Source organism: Bubalus kerabau, chromosome 3 (genome assembly GCF_029407905.1).
Source record: "Bubalus kerabau isolate K-KA32 ecotype Philippines breed swamp buffalo chromosome 3, PCC_UOA_SB_1v2, whole genome shotgun sequence".
Lineage (NCBI taxonomy): Eukaryota > Metazoa > Chordata > Mammalia > Artiodactyla > Bovidae > Bubalus > Bubalus kerabau.
The window spans coordinates 20,841,786-20,858,111 of NC_073626.1; the positions used below are offsets into that span (position 1 = coordinate 20,841,786).

At 40.3% G+C, this 16,326-nt stretch overlaps 1 protein-coding gene and 1 non-coding gene across 3 annotated transcripts; both read left to right on the forward strand.

The window, feature by feature from the left end:
* The first annotated feature begins 451 nt into the window (after positions 1–451).
* On the forward strand, positions 452–524 carry TRNAV-CAC (transfer RNA valine (anticodon CAC)). Its single transcript has one exon. It is a non-coding gene; the product is annotated as a tRNA-Val (tRNA).
* On the forward strand, positions 505–8,292 carry HMGN4 (high mobility group nucleosomal binding domain 4). Of its 2 annotated transcripts, none has more exons than XM_055570913.1 (2): positions 505–904; positions 6,545–8,292. In XM_055570913.1, the coding sequence occupies exon 2, from the start codon at positions 6,612–6,614 to the stop codon at positions 6,882–6,884; it is 273 nt and encodes a 90-aa protein (XP_055426888.1). In that variant the 5' UTR covers positions 505–904; positions 6,545–6,611; the 3' UTR covers positions 6,885–8,292. The 2 variants fall into 2 exon arrangements, with proteins under 2 accessions (XP_055426888.1, XP_055426889.1); XM_055570914.1 differs by lacking the exon at positions 505–904 and adding an exon at positions 1,103–1,126.
* Positions 8,293–16,326: the final 8,034 nt, after the last annotated feature.

A 16,326-nucleotide genomic window follows, 5' to 3' on the forward strand; every position in this document is an offset into this window, starting at 1 on the left:
GTTCTTGCCTGGAGAATCCCAGGGATGGGGGAGCCTGGTGGGCTGCCGTCTATGGGGTCACACAGAGTCAGACATGACTGAAGTGACTTAGCAGCAGCAGCAGCAGTAAGGCAAGAGAAAGAAATTAAAATCCAAAAGTTCAGATTGAAAAGTAATAGTGAGGGGGGTGGGGAGAAAAATAAGAGTGAAGGGGTTGAAGTCTCTTTTTCTCCCCCATCCGGTCATTTCCAGAATAAGAATGTATTAAGAATTTGGCTTCAGATCTGTATGCTGCAAGGGCTTTGTTTGCATATCTAATTGGCCTCTTATTTGGGAGAGAAGTAGAAGAACCACTCGCGTATTAACAACGCACAATTGCAAGGATAAAGATGAGAAATCGGAAGAGGAGGAGGAAATGGGAGGAGTTTGTTTTTAGCAGAAAGGATCTGCGGAGAGAGCTTATTTCTAAGACGTTTCCGTAGTGTAGTGGTTATCACGTTCGCCTCACACGCGAAAGGTCCCCGGTTCGAAACCGGGCGGAAACAAGTATTTTCTTTGGCGAACCTGGCTCGCCTTTATAATTTAAGGTAGTCAAAAATCTTGACACCTCCTTTTCTTATTTCTCTCGCCCCAGGCCGTGGTGCCGAGGCCACGCTGCTCAGGGTGGATCGGGAGCCGCCGGAAGCGGACGCACGCTTTGCGCGGGGGAGAGCCGGCCGGTCCCCGGCTCGGCGAGGCTGCTCGAAGCCCGCAGCCCCGGAAGCGCATCCTTGCCTTGACTTGCCTTCCTGTTCCCGGCAGCGCCCAGCTCCGGGCGTCTTTTCGCCAGCCTGCGGTCCGTGACGGCCTTGCCTCAGCCCCGGGCACCGGCGCTGCAGGCCGGCAGCTGGGAGTCCCGCGCCCCTCGGACGGCCGCGAGACTCGGGTGAGTACCCGGGGAGCCTGAGCCTGCGTCTCCGGGAAAACCGGGGTAATCCCGCTGCCCTCCATAGATTGGCGACCCTTCTGCAATCTGGCCGTTGTCGTGATTAGGTGACCCCGGGCCCCCGACAGCCCCACCTTGCCTTCCACTCTCCAGAACAGCTGCCGTGGCTCTCCTGGGCTTCGAGTGTGAATCTTTGGGAAAAGCGGAATCCGGGAGGTGAAGGTTAGAGAGATCTCAGGCCCTTCAGGGATGAGAAGTCCCTTCACGGAGACGCTAGGGCAGAAAAAAAGGGAGGCGAGGAGGGGATTTAAAAACCTTGGGCCAGCAGGGCTGTGGGCTGGGCTGCCCTGGCCTGGACTCTTTCTCACCGCCCTTCCCCAGCTTACGAGGCCTCACCACTGAAAACCCCCTCCTAAAGGAGACACCGAAGGGCTGAGTCTGCCTCCACTTTGGCCTTTCCCTGTCAACAAGAAAAAAGACCCCAAAGTTAAGAAATGGGCCAGCTGTGGATATTCTGTATTGCTTTGAAGCTTGAGAAGTCACTGGCAGCACTTGTTTAAAACCAGGATTTGTGGCCTGGCTTCTTAACTCTGTTTGTGACATGACCTGCTTCCATGTTAAGTGAATCAATCAAACGCTTTTCTGGGAAAGAAGTCTTGCTATAATACCAAACAGCCTTGGGTATATCCTCAGGATCTTCTTCTTAGATGAATTAATATTATTGTTGTTACTGTTTCTAACAGTTAGCCAAACCTAGTCTCTCAGATCACATTGCTCCAGGTTCCCTCAAATGACTAATATGAATGTGATGTTGTTATGGCCTTAAGACAAGAAAGGACAATCCTTATCTAATGAACTGTTGTGAACTGTTTTTTGTTTTGTTTTGTTTTGTTTTTTCCCTTCCTTCCGTTTTTTAACAGGCAATGTGTATAGGCATCCCTTCCCCAGCCCTGCTACTCCTCCATTTTCATACCTTCTCTGGAAGACCCATGCTTTTATCATCTTGTAATAGTTTCGCTTGTTAACAAGACAGTAAGTTTGGCAAGTGCTCAATACAAACTTATCTAAGACATTTTCACTTAAAATCCCCTCTATACTACTCAGAAATGCAGGTGAGTTAATGTGGTGCCTTGAGAGGAACAAGGGCTTCAGGGGCCCAGAAGGTGATGAGGATTCATCCTCTCCATCTTTCCCTGGTGCCGAGGAGCAGGAGTCCTTTAGCAGGGAAGCTGAGTGTGCCCCAAGCCAACGTGCTGCAGATGGGTCACAGTTTGTCTGGAAGCTTATGGCTCTCTCATTCTGTTCAAATCAGGTGTGTTCTGACAAGACGCAGACGTAGCCCTACCCTTTTAAACACTCTGCCCTTTCTTACCTTCACCTACTAACCCTCCCTTCCTCCCCCAGTCTCTCTCTTAACCTCATATGGAAGCTCAGTCTACCCACCTTGGAATGTGGAGAACAAATAGGCCTTGGAGAGTGACACTGTGTGACCTCTTGCTCCTGTAGTGTACTGCACGTTGAATAGGATCTTTTATTTATTTATACTATATTCTTTATTGTCTCCTTCCTAAGCTTGGTGTTGTAACCATTTTCCAGGTCTTCCCTCCAACGCCAAGGCACTATCTTGCTATAAGTAAGAGGCGGAGAGAAGAGGGTGGCTTTCTAACTTTGGGATGTGATTGAAACCAGAACCCAAGTTAGAACAAACTTCCTAGAACCCAGTTCAGTAACAATCAAAGAAGCAAAAGGCTGCTGCTAAAATGTGCCTTTGCTGGGGATGGTGTGGGGTGCGTATGGGATGAGGTGGGATTTGGTCCTCGGATAGTAGAGACAGGCTCATGATGAAAGAGAAAAAAAAAGCATGGAAAAAAGATTTTGAGAGCTGGGCAAAACATCAGAATTAATCTAATACAAGATATATCATAAATCACTGAGGCCTTTACACTCTTTCCTCCTGTACTTGTTTGTTAGGACTGCCATAACAAAACATCACAGACTGAATATCTTGAACCACAGATATTTATTTTCTCACAGTCCTGGAAGCTGGAAGTCCAAGATCAAGGTGGTGGCAGGTTCAGCTTTTTCTGAGACCTCTCTCTTTGACTTGCAGATGGCATCTTCTTGCTGTATCCTCACGTGATCCTCTCTGTTTGTATTATCTGTGTCCTAATATCCAATATGACAGCCATTGGATTAAGACCCACCCATATAAATTCATTTTACTTGTTCATCTCTTTAAAGGCCCCATCTCCCAATACAGTCACAATCTGAGGTACTGAGGGTTAAGACTTCAACCTATGAATTTGGTTTTGGGGGTGGACAAATTCAGCCCACTTCTGGGGACAGAGATTGATGTATTTTATATGTTATTGACACAGTTTGGGGAATTCCCAGAAGTTAACTTTGCAGAAGATTTTAATACACCTGCATCTCCTCATCTTACTAACCATTTGTATATTTTTATTGCAGAAGAAAAACATCATTTGCTTTTTATTTCTCTATTAGTCTTTTTTTTTTAAAGCTGTTTCTGTCAGTATATTTAAACATCATAGGTCTTTCTCTAATATAAAAAAAAAACACACAAATCTTCATAGCTAAGAAAAGGATTTTAAATAAAGGATATTCCCTCCCCCCTTAAGGCTACTAAGAGAGATACCTTTCCACATCATAAAACAAGCAATTTGGTTAAATGAAGGGTTAAATTGAGATTTTTTTCAAGAATTTCACTCCAGTTCTTTACAATATGAATTCCAATGATTCAGAACTTTCACAAACTTGTTCTATTGTCTGTTAATAAAATTTTGCCATAAGAAGTGTTATTTTAACAAAAGGGAATTGTTAGATTCCTAAAGCTTTTAAAATTGTTGCCATGTCTTGGGGAAAAAACCTCAGTTTCTGTCTTGATAATTTCTTGCCTTGTTGATACCATTGAAAGTCCTATCTCTGTATTCCCAAAAGTTATATTACTTTAAAAATTTATCTGCCACACTTGAAGCTAAAATCATATTGTACATCAACTATATTTCAGTTAAAATTTTTTTAAGTAAAAAAAAAATCTTAGAAAAGATTTATCTGCCAATTAATAATTTTTATTTTCATTCACATGCATGTTGGAATATTTATAGTCCTGTGACTTACATATTTTATCACCTAGCAAATTCTTTCTTTCTTTTTTAATTCTTAAAATGTTTTTGTTTAACTTTACCTGGTAGACTTTATTTCTTTAGAACAGTTTTAGGTTTAGCAGAAAGAGAGTGCCCATATATTTCTTCTCTCTCTACCTCCATTATTAACAACTTGCATTGGTGTGGTATGTTTGTTACAATGGATGAGCCAATATTTATACATTATATTAACTAATTATTATAATTATTGTTTACATTAAGGTTCATGCTTTGTATGTACTTCTGTGGGTTTTCTCTGATGTATAATGTCATTATCCAACATTACAGTTAGTAGCATGCGGAATAGTTTCATTGCCCTAAAAAAATTCCCTGTACTCTACCTCAAGTAATTTATTTTATATTAATATATGCGGCGAGAGCCTTTTCCTCCCCAACCTCCTTGGCCTTCATGAAAATGACATAATGTTTATCCTGCCAGCTTTTTCATTATTTGTGCATTTATCTCCTATATTTGTAAGGTCAGTCACCTGTTCTCCTAATAAACTTCCTAAGTGTGAGTTTCAAGGATGTAATCCATATTCATATACTCAGATCCAGAATCCAGCTTGTGGCCTGTTTTTCTTGAATTTATCTTTGTTGTCACTTGCTGTGTTTGGGCCTTTGACATGTGGTGATCCTGGTTCCTCTGCTTGGGATGGATTTCAAGGTATCTAACATGAAGACTGAGCCTAGGAAAGACTGTGAGCATTCCCAGGACAGGACATGGGCTAAGAAACAAACTGGAGTGAGATGGAAGGAGAATGACTTGCCATACCTCATGGACCATATCCTGCCAGGCTCCTCTGTCCTGGAATTTCCCAGGCAATGATACTGGAGTGGGTTGCCATTTCCTTCTCCAGGGGATCTTCCTGACCCAGAGATCGAACTGGCATCTCCTTCATTGTAAGCAGATCTTTACCACTGAGCCTCTTTATTTTAATTCATTTCTCTCTCTGTTCCACAAGAAGGAAGGAAAACTACAAAATTTCCAGAAATTCTAGTCATAGTGAAAAAATAGTAATTTGATGTTTTAGCACCATTTACAGGTGGTCACTTGCCTTTGTTAGCCAAGAAATATAGAAATCAAATCTAAGTTTGCTCAAAAAAAAATCTGAGTTTACTCAAAGTCCAAGTTTGCCCACTCTGTCTAGATGGTGAGATCCAGCAAAAGTACCAAACAAAACTCTGGAGCAATTTACATAAAAGATAATATTTTTTTTCTTAAAATAAAATATTATGGAGTAAGGCAGAGCATAGGGTTACAGAATTCCCCAGGTAACATTTTCAGGGATGGGACATAAGGATGAGTAGCTAATCTTGGCCTAAAGCTTTAAAAAATTTCCATAGTGTTTGAATACCAGCCATGGTCCCAAGTCCTAATTATCAAGACTCAAATCATTTCTATTCTGTAAGACCTTGAATCTGTGCTCTGGGCTACCCACCTTTTTTAAGTGGCTTTTATTCTTGAGCAGACACATAAAATTACTCTCTGTAACATATAGAGAATAATGGTGTATTACTCATGTTTCATTCCCCACCCTCTTCTAGTTTAAGGGAAAGAACTCCCCACCCCCTCTTATTTCTGGATGAACACCATCCTTTTCTCAGCTCCCTTTGAGGTGACTACTGTTTTGATTTTTATATGTATCCCTTGCTCTTTTCAGTTTTACTGCATAAAAAAAGTCATTTAGTTTTACACTTAGAAATGGATCTATACTGTAGATCCATTTTGCAACTCTGTTTTTTTGCCCAACATTGTGTTCTTGAGCTTCATCTGTGTTTTTGCATGTAGCTGTAGTCTATTCATTTCTACTGCTGAATAGTATTCCCTTGTTCAGATACTACCAAAATTTATTTATTCTATTGAAGGACACTGGGTGCTTTCTAGGTTCTTTAAATTACAGAATTGCTATAAACATTCTTGTAGGGTTCTCCTATGCACACCTCCAAGAATTCCTCCAAGTAAACACCTAGAGGTGAAATTGCTTTAAATAATACCACACACTAATTTACACACATATGAACACACACCCTAGAAGTGTATGCATTTTAATTGTTCCACATCTGCTGAGCCCTTAATATTGTCAGACAGTTTACCAATTTGATGGATATGAAATGTTATATCCTTTGATTTTTGTATTCACTCCCATATTACTAATGAAGTTGACCTTTTTATTTGCTTATTCACCATTCATGCTTTTTCTAAGAAGTACTTATTAATACTTTTGCCCATTGTTTTTAAATTTTCCTTTCATCCTTTTCTCATGGATCTGTAGGAATTCTTTACATAGTCTGGACTCTAATCCTTTGTCAGTTATATGTATTATGAAGATCTTTCCCCAGCTTGTAACTTAACTTTTTTACACATCTTTTTGCTATATAAATTACAAATTTTAATATAGTTAAACGTGAATTTTAATGTAGTTAAATTTGTCAGTCTTTTTCTTTATGACTTACACTTTTTGTGTCTTGTCAGAGAAATCTTTCTAGGAACAGTGAGAAAGACAGAAGAACCCCGTGGGCTGCCGAGCGCTGCTGCCACCATGCCCAAGAGAAAGGCAAAAGGAGATGCTAAAGGTGACAAAGGGAAGGTGAAGGATGAGCCACAGAGGAGATCAGCACGGTTGTCTGCTAAACCTGCCCTTCCAAAACCGGAGCCCAGGCCAAAAAAGGCCCCTGCAAAGAAGGGAGAGAAGCTGGCCAAAGGGAGAAAGGGGAAAGCAGAAGTCAGCAAGGATGGGAACAACCCTGCGAAAAACCGAGATGCCTCTACAGTCCAGTCACAGAAAGCAGAAGGCACTGGGGATGCCAAATGAAGTGTACCTTTTTGATAGCTCTGTACTTCTAGTGACTCTACTGTTTGAAATACTATTTTTAAATCAAATTTTATAAAAATGTAGATTTTTTTTTTTAAGTTATGTTGTTAGCACACGAGATACTTCATTGTTGTCTTGTGTGGAAAGGGCAAATAACCACTGGTAGAATGTTTCAGAAGCTAGATTGAAATGGGGGGAAATAGAAGTATCTGTCCTCGTATTTGAAGATTATTTTTGGTTCCCGGAAGAGATTCTCTAACATTCACGCATGTCAGCCACTATGGCTCAGAAGCCTTACTGTGTGGAGAAAAAATACTTCATGTCTTCTCCTTTCTTGATGTCATCAGCACATTCTTGACTTCCTGAAACCAGGAGTCATGATATGGCCTTGACACCCCTAGAATCAGCTGCATCAGGTAACAATACTCAGGCTTTCTGGTGATGACATCAAGATGGTGTTGCTCAGAAGAACCAGGATTCCTGTTTGTAGTTTGTGGATCATCTCATTAATAATCCTGGAGTTTTTGGTTCCTTTCCTCCATGTCAGAGTTGACCTGTGAAAATCTCTTCAATGCCTCATGTAAAATAATCACCCTTTTTGAAAATTTTTCCTGTTGATTGCAGCAACAGACTTTGTCTTTGGACTTTTTGGAGAGGGGAGTTTGAAAGTTGTAAGATGCTATGGAATGTCACCCATGTCCTGCTGGAAATAACTATTTTTGGAAAGTCTCTTATAAAGCTGGATACAAGTTAGCTTCATGGTAGGGGAGTGATCATTTCCTAATCAAAAGTCATAAAGCTACTCTTTACTGCCTTTAAAAAGTTTTATAGTTTGCTTTTCACATTTGTCTTTAGTCCTCTCAGAACTGATTTTTACAAAAACATGAGATAGTAATTCAGTATGTTTTTTTCCATATGGTAAGTGGTTGTTCCAACACCATTTTCTGAAAAGTTCATTCTTTCCCCAATGATCTATAACACTGACTCTTTTCATAAATCAACTTTCTTTGTGTGGAGGGGTGGGGGAGTCTGTTGATGGTTTCTGTTCTGACTCACTGGTCAATTTGTCTAACCTTGTGGCAGTACTGTACAATCCTGAGTACTACCACTTTAGAAAAAGGTCTTGATATCTTAGGACAATTCCACCTCCACCTTCAACATCAACAAACTTTTCTTCCTTGGAGTATCTTGGCTATTCTTAGCCAATTACTTTTCTATACAACTTCTAGAATTAGATTGACAAGTTCCAAATCAAACAGATGAAAAGTTGAAATTTTTATTGGATTTGTATTGAATTTATAAATTAATTATAATGTTGAGTCTTCCAATTCATGAACATGGTATAATTTTCCATTATTTAGGCTTTTAAAATATCTTTCAATAAAGTTTTATTATTTTCTCCATTAAATGTTTTCTTTTGTTAATATTTCTTAGAGACAGTACACGGATGCTACCTTTATACAATATATTTTTAGTTACTACATTTTCTGTTTTCAGCTGAAGTTGATTCATCGTCCTTTCTAAATTCATTCTTATATCTGTATACTCTTTTGGGCTTTCTACATAGATAACCATACATTCTTTTTGTTTTGTTTCTTTACAGTCGTTAAGTCTTTCCTTTTTCTAGTTTTAGGCATTGTTCAAGTGCTGGGAGTACAGCAGTGAACAAAACAAAGTCTCTGCTTTCACCAGGCTGATATTCTAGTGGGGGAGGGTGTAGAAAATACACAAATTTATGTGATGGAGTGCTTTAAATAAACAAGTGTTCAGTTCAGTTCAGTTCAGTCGTGTCCAACTCTTTGCGACCCCATGAATCGCAGCACACCAGGCCTCCCTGTCCATCACCAACTCCCGGAGTTCACCCAAACTCATGTGCATCGAGTCAGTGATGCTATTCAGCCATCTCATCCTCTGTCGTCCCCTTCTCTTCCTGTCCCCAATCCCTCCCAGCATCAGGGTCTTTTCCAGTAAGTCAACTCTTCGCATGAGGTGGCCAAAGTATTGGAATTTCAGCCTCAGCATCAGTCCTTTCAGTGAACACCTAGGACTGATGTCCTTTAGGATGGACTGGTTGGATCTTCTTGCAGTCCAAGGGACTCGAAAGAGTCTTGTCCAGCACCACAGTTCAAAGGCATCAATTTTTCGGTGCTCAGCTTTCTTTACAGTCCAGCTCTCACATCTATACATGACCAGTGGAAAAACCATAGCCTTGACTAGACGGACCTTTGTGGGCCAAGTAATATCTCTCCTTTTTAATATGCTATCTAGGTTGGTCATAACTTTCCTTCTGAGGAGCAAGCGTCTTAATTTCACGGCTGCAATCACCATCTGCAGTGATTTTGGAGCTCAAAAAAATAAAGTCTGACACTGTTTCCCCATCTATTTGCCATGAAGTGATGGGACCAGATGCCATGATCTCAGTTTTCTGAATGTTGAGCTTTAAGCCAACTTTTTCACTGTCTTTCACTTTCATCAAGAGTAAGTGGGTGCTATTTAGATAGGGTGGTTGGAGAAATCCTCTCTGATCAGATGACATTTGAGCAGAGCTTCTAATGAAGTAAAGGAATAAGAGATGTGTCTCCGAGGGGAAAGCATTCCAGCAGGGGGAATATCAAATGCAGAGATGAGATGAAAATGTGTTTGGTGTGCCAAGGAAGAACAAGGAGGCAGAAGTGACTGAACTGGAGTGAGGGTGGATAAGAGTGATAGTTGATACGATTGCAGAGATAGTGCGAGGCCAGAAAATGGAAGACTCTCCACATTGTCATTTTTCTCTGAAAATGATGGAATGCCATTAAATTTCTGAATAGGGAATCTACACAATCTAAGTTATCTCTGTTTGTGTGTGTGTGTGTGTATGTGTGTGTGTGTGACTGATGCATGGGCAGTAGGGTGTAAGGAGTTGAAGGAGGAAACCAGTTAGATGGCTGTCCCAACTGAATTGCTGGAAATTCTACTCTATCATGCTGTATTACTATCCTGTCTCTGTTCAACTATTCCCACCCCATTTTATTTGGTATATTACAAATATGTGTGTTTTCTCTTTGCCAAACCACAGAACAGTATCAAAGATCAATATTCCCTGTTGTCAAGAATCCAAAATCAAACTCAAGAAAGTCATCACTGTGTGTTTGTTGTGATAATCCCACAGAAGGAAGGCCCTGACCCTTGTTGCCAGAGCATGAAAGAGTACACTTTCTGAGGCATTTTGACACCTAAGCAGTGAGATGAAAACAGAAGTTAGTCAACAGTAATAAGATATTTCTCATTAAGTGCTTATTGTTTTCTAGACACTGTTCTGCTCAGTGATTTACATGTATAATTTTATTTCCATGACTGTATGAGTTGAATCATATTACTATCCTCATTTTAGTATTTAGTGAGACTGAGGCAAACAGAAATTAAATAATTTTCCCTGAGGTCATACAGTAAATAAAATCCAGATTAAGACCCAGGTGTATAACTCCAGGATCTAGAAGGCTTCTCTTTGTTAAGATCACTGGTAACCCAACCTCAAAGGTAATCCATCCAAAAGAATAATTTGGTGTTTCTGATTAAGGAATTTCCCCAGATACCATCAGGAAAAAAATCAATTGTTAAGTAACAATATTCTACAAGCTAAACAGCTGTAATTTCCAGTGAAGAAGATTAGTAATGCAAGGACAATTTGAAAGGGGGAAAGTGGTTATAGGAATTTAGAATTTTAGTGTATCTCTAGCAACATAAAGCTAGAAGGGATACTATTTCTGTACAAGGAGGAGAATTTTTTAGACAAATATTTCTGGAGAAGAGCAAATTTGGAAATTACAAAGTAGCCTTTAAACCTCTCTTGCCCACACTCCTGATCCACTTAGCATTTACATTCTTATCTGTAAATTCATAAATTAACATCCTGGTTTATTAATACTTCGAGAATTTGGGTGTCTGACACGAAACAGACTGAGGATCCAGCGTTTTCAATAATAAAATTTCTGACCTCAAAACTGAGGCATTGGTCCTGGAAGAGTTGGAAAGAAGAGGGAGGGAAACTTACTTTCCGGGTCTGCTCTTGTTCTCTCAACACAGTCATAGTGCTCCTTGGAAAATGTACGTCATTCCTCTCCAGGCCCCGCTGCGCCTTCCACCCAGGGTCATACAAGCATGGTACTTTAACTGCCCCAAGACGAGGACACGAACCCTGATGTCCTCGCCTCTTCACCTCTTCTTGAGGCCGCAAAGCGCTGGGACACACCTCTAAGCAAACCTAGGCCGCTCGGAGGTCCCCGCTGCTCGGTCGCCTCGCTCAGACCCCGCTGGAGTGCATCCTGATTCCCCAGGCGGATGGGGGAGGCCAAAACCGTGAAGTTTTTGCCCCTGGATTGCTCCTTACACTCTTCGCAGACCTTCGGGCTTCCGGTCCCGAGCTTCAACCTCGAGTTCCCTTCAGTGAAGTCTGGGCCAAGGGCATTGCCAGCACTAGGAAGTCGCCGCTGGTGCAGGGCTTTCAAGGTGCCTGGGAGCCCTCAGGCCTCCTGCTGAAACCAACGAAGCCCTTCTCAAATTACATTTTTAAAAGCATTGAAATAGGATAACAAAGAAAAGCAGTTATACTACAGAAAAAGCTATCAAACAAAATAATTTGCGGTATATCAATGTGTACTTTTTCGGTTCAGTTCAGTTCAGTCGCTCAGTCGTGTCCAACTCTTTGTGACCCTATGGACTGCAGCACGCCAGGCTTCCCTGTCCATCCCTAATTCCCGGAGCTTGCTCAAACTCATGTCCATCGAGTCGGTGATGCCATCCAACCATCTCATCCTCTGTCATCCCCTTCTCCTCCCGCCTTCAGTCATTCCCAGCATCAGGGTCTTTTCTAACCAGTCAGTTCTTCGCATCAGGTGGCCAAAGTATTGGAACTTCAGCTTCAGCATCAGTCCTTCCAATGAATATTCAGACTGATTTCTTTTAGGATTGACTGGTTGGATCTCCTTGTTCAAAACCATCAATTCTTCGGCCATCAGCTTCCTTTGTAGTCCAACTCTCACATCCATACAAGACTACTGGAAAAACCATAGATTTGACTAGACAAATCTTTGTTGGCAAAGTAATGTCTCTGCTTTTTAATACGCTGTCTGGGTTGGTCATAGCTTTTCTTCCAAGGAACAAGCGTCTTTTAATTTCATGGCTGTGGTCATCATCTGCAGTGATTTTGGAGCCCAAGAAAATAAAAAGTCTGTCACTGTTTCCACTGTTTCCCTATTTGCCATGAATTGATGGGACCAGATGCCATGATCTTCATTTTTTTTGAATGTTGAGTTTTAAGCAGCTTTTTCACTCTCCTCTTTCACTTTCATCAAGAGGCTCTTCAGTTTCTCTTCACTTTCTGCCATAAGGGTGGTGTCATCTGCATATCTGAGGTTATTGATATTTCTCCCAGCAATCTTGAGTCCAGCTATTAAATATTAAACATCAAGACCCATCTTATGACTACTGTAATTTTGAAACAGTTAAGTATGACATATCTGTAACATACTTTGTATCTCAAGTATGGGATATGGAAATGTAACAGTTCTTCTGCTCTACAGTTCTGACTGTAATTCATTGCCTACATTCATCCATGAAGGATATGCAAAATTTCAGTTAGAGGTTAGGGGTTTTAAAGATGTAATTTTTTTTTCCCTATCCAAGTTCACCAGTCCCCAAGTTAAGAAACCCAGCAAAAATGCTTAACACGGTACCTGGCACATTGAAAGTCCCATCACACATGTAGATATTAGTACTTTTATTATTACTTTTGTCACATCTGTTCAAATTTCTTTTAGGTGACCATGATGAAGTATATGAAATCTTGAAACAGCACCAAGATAAATGTTCAAGCCACTAATTTAGTCATTAAAATTTTTTTTGAGGTATAACAGACATACAGTATGGTATTTGTTTTAGATGTACAACGTAATGATTCACTATTTGTATACATTGTGAAATGATCACTACAATAAGCTTAGTTAGCATCCATCACCTAACAGTTACAATTTTTTTTTCTTATGACACTTTTGAGATTTACTTTCTCAGCAACTTTCAAATATATAAGGCAGTGTTATTAACTAAATTGATTTTATTTAATAATATATTCCCTTCTCCAGGAGATCTTCCCAACCCAGGCATGGAACCCATGTCTTCCACATTGCAGGTGGATTCTTTACTGCTGAGCAACTGGGAAAATCAATAACTAAATATATAACATACTTAGCTATATATATATATATATTCATTTAGATATGAGTGCTAAAAAGTGCTGTTTGCACACTCTAACCGAATGTGGTATAAAGGAAAGGAAAACTTGAATTTGGTGCTTGTAAGGAATGTAGGGTTGGCAAAGTGAAAAGAAAGAGAAGACAATATGCTTTTAAGGATTAAATTTCTTGATTTATCCAGCAATATTTTTAGAGCTTTGATTATGTGCCAAGGCTAAAAGACAGACCTAAGGGCCTTGCCTTCACCAGAGAATGATGGTATTCAGCTTCCAGAGACAGAGAAAAAGCTCACCTATCTGAAAAGAAGAGTAGAAAAAAAGCAAAAGTGAAAAGTTCCAAAGTTTGATTCCTTAGTTTCTAAACCATTCATCTTTGCAAGGAAAAACTCAAAGGCTGCTTTGCACAAAGGATTTAGCTCTAAGCATGACCTTTGGTGAAAAGACCTAGAGAGTGCCCATGTCTTTACACAACCCTGCAGCCACAAGTTGAGACTAGATGAAGCATAAGAGTAAAGAAACAGGTTGGAGAGAAATTCAGTTAGTGCCTACACATGAACAAGCTTGGTTCTGAGAGCGTATTTGTTAAGTCTAGTTTGTTAAGTCCAACAAAGTTAGCCTAGGTACCCAGCTAATACAAACAGCTACATAGTACTGTACTGTAATAGGTTTATAACACTTTTCACACAAAAAATAAAACATTTTTAATCTTATAGTACAGTACCTTAACCAGTGGAACTACCTCAAGGTACCTAGGCTTTATGAGCGGAGGATGCATGTTTTGACTGGTAAAGCAAATGATTAGAATTACTTTTTTTTAATATATTTTTAAATTGAAGTCTCCATGGCTGAGCGATAAAGAATCTGCCTGCAGTGTGAGAAATGCTCATCTGATCCCTGGGCTGGGAAGATCCCCTGGAGAAGGGAATGTCAACCCACCTCAATATTCTTGCCTGGAAAATACCACGGACAGAGAAGCCTGATGGGTTACAGTCCGTAGGATCACAAAGAGTCAGATGTGACTGAACACACACACATATCGTTAATTTACAATAGTATAGAAGTTTCAGGTATACAACATGCTGCTGCTGCTGCTGCTGCTAAGTCGCTTCAGTCTGTCCGACTCTATGTGACCCCATAGACGGCAGCCCACCAGGCTCCCCCGTCCCTGGGATTCTCCAGGCAAGAACACTGGAGTGGGTTGCCATTGCCTTCTCCAATGCATGAAAGTGAAAAGTGAAAGTGAAGTTGCTCAGTCGTGTCCGACTTAGCGACCCCATGGACTGCAGCCTACCAGGCTCCTCTGTCCATGGGGTTTTCCAGGCAAGAGTACTGGAGTGGGGTGCCATTGCCTTCTCCGGGTATACAACATAGTGATTCAGAATTTTTAAGGATAATACTCTATAGTTATCATAAAACATTGACTATATCTTCTGTGCTGTACAGTATATCTTTGTGGCTTATTTATTTTATACATAGTATAAAATAATCCTCTACCTAGAAGTCATTTGATTTTAAGTGCTTGAAGATATACAGGCTAATAGGGACAGGTTTAGAGATCAAGAGACTAGTATAGAATGGAGATATAATTTGTCTGTATATAATTTAATACAGTGTCATTTTATAACTAACATATAAACTGCTCACCTCCTGGAACTGGAGTAACATTCTTGGCAAGTCTGTCAATTAGCCACATAGCCCTTTGTTGTAGCATCTGGATTAGCATCCAGGTAGACCTTTGTTGTTGGCACACACCTCAGCAGGATTGGTGTTTTAGCCCACTAAGATCCAAGCTGCAAAATGGAAAAGTTCAAGTGGTTCACTTCTCTGTCTATCTCAAACTTCCCCCAAAGGCTGCACGTAGAATCCTTGGACTCTCATCTAACTATACATACTGATATATTGGTAAGTCTTTCATCTTCTCAAGATGTGTAGCAGCTCAACATTTGAAAATATTCAATTTTGTGACCACCCCCCTCACCGCTTATCATGTTTAATTAAAGTTAGTTTCTTTTCTTTTGAAAAAAATTATAAGCATTATTAAAAAACAAAAATCTATGGGGTCACAGCCCAAATGCACTTTCTAAGAGACAGAAAAAGCTTTCATCTACAGTTGAGTGGCCTTATCAAAGTTTTAAGGTGGTAAGCGCTTAAAGGAGAAATTTTTTGTGTGACTCATTGCAATAATAATGATGATCAGATTGGGTTACTTCTTCTGCAGTATTTTTCTTGCTGCAAATGCTACACTCTCTGAGGAAGGCCCCAAGGTTCTCACATTATGAGACTGATATGCTGCTGACCATGCCAACAAGTCAACTGACAAGGAGTGATCTGTTATTCTTTTCTAGATGTTTTAGAAATTGTTTGATAACTGCAGTAGAAGCCTGGATTCTTAACCTCTGGACTGCCAGGGAAGTCCTTGATAATATTTAATAGCAAGGTAAAATCTTATTTGTCTGTTATTTGCTGGATGCAGTAGGATGAAATTTCCACTTTGGGGAATTACCAAAAGCCAAGTTATGCTTCTTCAGTAGTTCCTAACAGGGCAGAGATGGTGTTGGTGCCCCTGTGCTGAGGTGACCTGAGGCTTTGGAGTCTCTAGAGGAGAGAACTTGGATTTAGAGGAAAAGGCAGTGCAGGCAGATTACTCAGGGTGTAATAGGAAAGAATAAGTTACTTTCACCTTTGTATTCTGTTGCTTTTGCTACAAGTTAGTCACTAAAGGGATGTTGGCTATTAGCTTAAATTATAGGTAAGAGCTCATTTCTGGGAACCCTGCCTCCCATGTAATGAATGTTAAACTAAAATACCTTTGTTTAGTTCACAGGACACCTGACTAGGCCCACCTGTGAATGGTTGCAGGAAGGAAGAAATTAATATATCCCAAAACCAGGACTTTGCCCCCTCCCCTTCTTTAGTATAAAAGAAGCCTGATTTCTAACTGAGAAGATGGTTCTTTGGGACACTAGTCCACCATCTTCTCAGTCTGCTGACACTGAATAATGTTGCTATTCATTGCCCCAGAAACTAGCTTCTCAATTTATTGGTCTGTCATTCTGCAAGCAGTATGGGACTGGTCTCGGTAACAAGCATAGTACTTATTGTTCTGTACTGTATGTTAAATTTCATTTTTTTTTAATCACCCTACAGCCCAGTGATTCCAAATGAGGGTGATATAAAATGAATTTAAAGATGGGTATCACCCAGCATTTTTAG

Excerpts from the sequence above, each read along its gene's own strand:
- HMGN4 (XM_055570913.1), top strand. The coding sequence starts at position 6,612 with ATGCCCAAGAGAAAGGCAAAAGGAGATGCTAAAGGTGACAAAGGGAAG.